At 56.6% G+C, this 1,813-nt stretch overlaps 1 protein-coding gene across 1 annotated transcript in view; it reads right to left on the bottom strand.

Annotated features, from left to right (window-relative positions):
- Positions 1-271: 271 nt before the first annotated feature.
- The window catches only part of LOC144678529 (ataxin-2-like protein), a gene marked incomplete at its 3' end in the record, with an annotated part of 12,471 nt that continues 10,929 nt past the window's right edge, over positions 272-1,813 (bottom strand). The window contains exons 6-7 of the mRNA XM_078538281.1: positions 1,195-1,264; positions 272-427 (exon numbers count right to left, since the gene is read on the bottom strand). Coding sequence (XP_078394407.1) covers positions 272-427; positions 1,195-1,264 — 226 coding nt within the window. The remainder of the gene's footprint in view (positions 428-1,194; positions 1,265-1,813) is intronic.

The following is a 1,813-nucleotide window of genomic DNA, read 5'->3' as shown; positions in this document are numbered from 1 at the left end:
AGAGAGAGGTAGAGAGAGAGAGAGGCAGAGAGAGAGAGAGGCAGAGAGAGAGAGAGAGAGAGAGAGGCAGAGAGAGAGAGAGAGGGAGAGGCAGAGAGAGAGGCAGAGAGAGAGGCAAGGAGAGAGAGGCAGAGAGAGAGAGAGGCAGAGAGAGAGAGGCAGAGAGAGAGAGGGAGGCAGAGAGAGAGACAGAGAGAGAGAGAGAGGAAGGTGAAAGGAGGGGAACGTGTGCCCGCTGCAGCAGAGAGGCCGAGGGGAGGTGGGGACCTACCTGAACAGCGGGGTTCATGTGAATTCCGTGGTGGATTCCGTGCACGTAGGAGATATACTGGGTGTTGTAGATGGTATTCTGGCCAGGGGTGACCATGATGGATGGACTGGGCTGTGTCTGGGGCCTCGGTGGGGTGGGTGTACTCGCAGGTTTGCCCTGTAAGCAGAAACAAGCAGTGAGACATTCCAGGTCACATTCGCGCCACACAAGTGCCAGGCAATGACCATCTCCAACAAGAGAGAATCCAACCATCGCCCCCTTGACATTCAATGGCATTACCATCACTGAATCCCCCACTATCAACATCCTGGGGGTTACCATTGACCAGAAACTGAACTGGGACCAGCCAGATAAATACTGTGGCTACAAGAGCAGGTCAGAGGCTGGGAGAGTAACTCACCTCCTGACTCCCCCAAAGCCTGTCCACCATCTACAAGGCACAAGTCAGGAGTGTGATGGGATACTCCCCACTTGCCTGGATGAGTTGCAGCTCCCACAACACTCAAGACTGAGATCGAGAGGTTTTTGGAGGGATATGGGGAGAGTGCGGGAAGGTGGAGTCAAGGTGGGAGATCAGCCACAGGCTGGATTAAGGTGGAGCTGAGGGAGAAGATCAGCCACAGGCTGGATTAAGGTGGAGTTGAGGTGGAAGATCAGCCACAGGCTGGATTAAGGTGGAGTTGAGGTGGACGATCAGCCACAGGCTGGATTAAGGTGGAGTTGAGGTGGACGATCAGCCACAGGCTGGATTAGGGGCAGAGCAAGCTCGAGGGGCCGAATGGCCTCCTCCTGCTCTTCTCCCCGGTGTTCTACACGACTGCAAAGCCTCATCTAGGCAACACATCCTCACGATTACTCACGGTAGTGGCATGGACATTGTTGGGCGGGTATCAATGCCACGGAAGAGGCCAGGCTGTACTTACCACAGGGGCCAGCTGTTTGGTGGGGTTGAATTCCTTCGCGTTGGGGTTCAGCGTCGATTTCTTCACTTGCCTGAAAGAGGGGAGGGAGAGGTGAGCATGAATCTCGGAGCGGACCCGCGGAGACCATGAAGCGGCGAAGGGTGGGTGAGGGATGGCGCCGAGTGCTGGGCATAGAACAGGTTAAGACCCATCTCCCCAGGGTGGAGCCACGGAAATCGGGGAGTAGGGAGGGTTGTAGGGAACTGGAGGAGGTTACAGAGATAGGGAGGGTTGTAGGGGCTGGAGGAGGTTACAGAGATAGGGAGGGTTGTAGGGGCTGGAGGAGGTTACAGAGATAGGGAGGGTTGTAGGGGCTGGAGGAGGTTACAGAGATAGGGAGGGTTGTAGGGGCTGGGGGAGGTTACAGAGATAGGGAGGGGTGTAGGGGCTGGAGGAGGTTACAGAGATAGGGAGGGGTGTAGGGGGCTGGAGGAGGTTACAGAGATAGGGAGGGGTGTAGGGGGCTGGAGGAGGTTACAGAGATAGGGAGGGGTGTAGGGGGCTGGAGGAGGTTAGAGAGATAGGGAGGGGTGTAGGGGCTGGAGGAGGTTAGAGGGATAGGGAGGGGTGTAGGAGGTGA

Source organism: Cetorhinus maximus, unplaced genomic scaffold (genome assembly GCF_964194155.1).
Source record: "Cetorhinus maximus unplaced genomic scaffold, sCetMax3.hap1.1 HAP1_SCAFFOLD_4533, whole genome shotgun sequence".
Classification (NCBI taxonomy): domain Eukaryota; kingdom Metazoa; phylum Chordata; class Chondrichthyes; order Lamniformes; family Cetorhinidae; genus Cetorhinus; species Cetorhinus maximus.
This window is presented reverse-complemented; position numbering and strand designations above follow the sequence as displayed.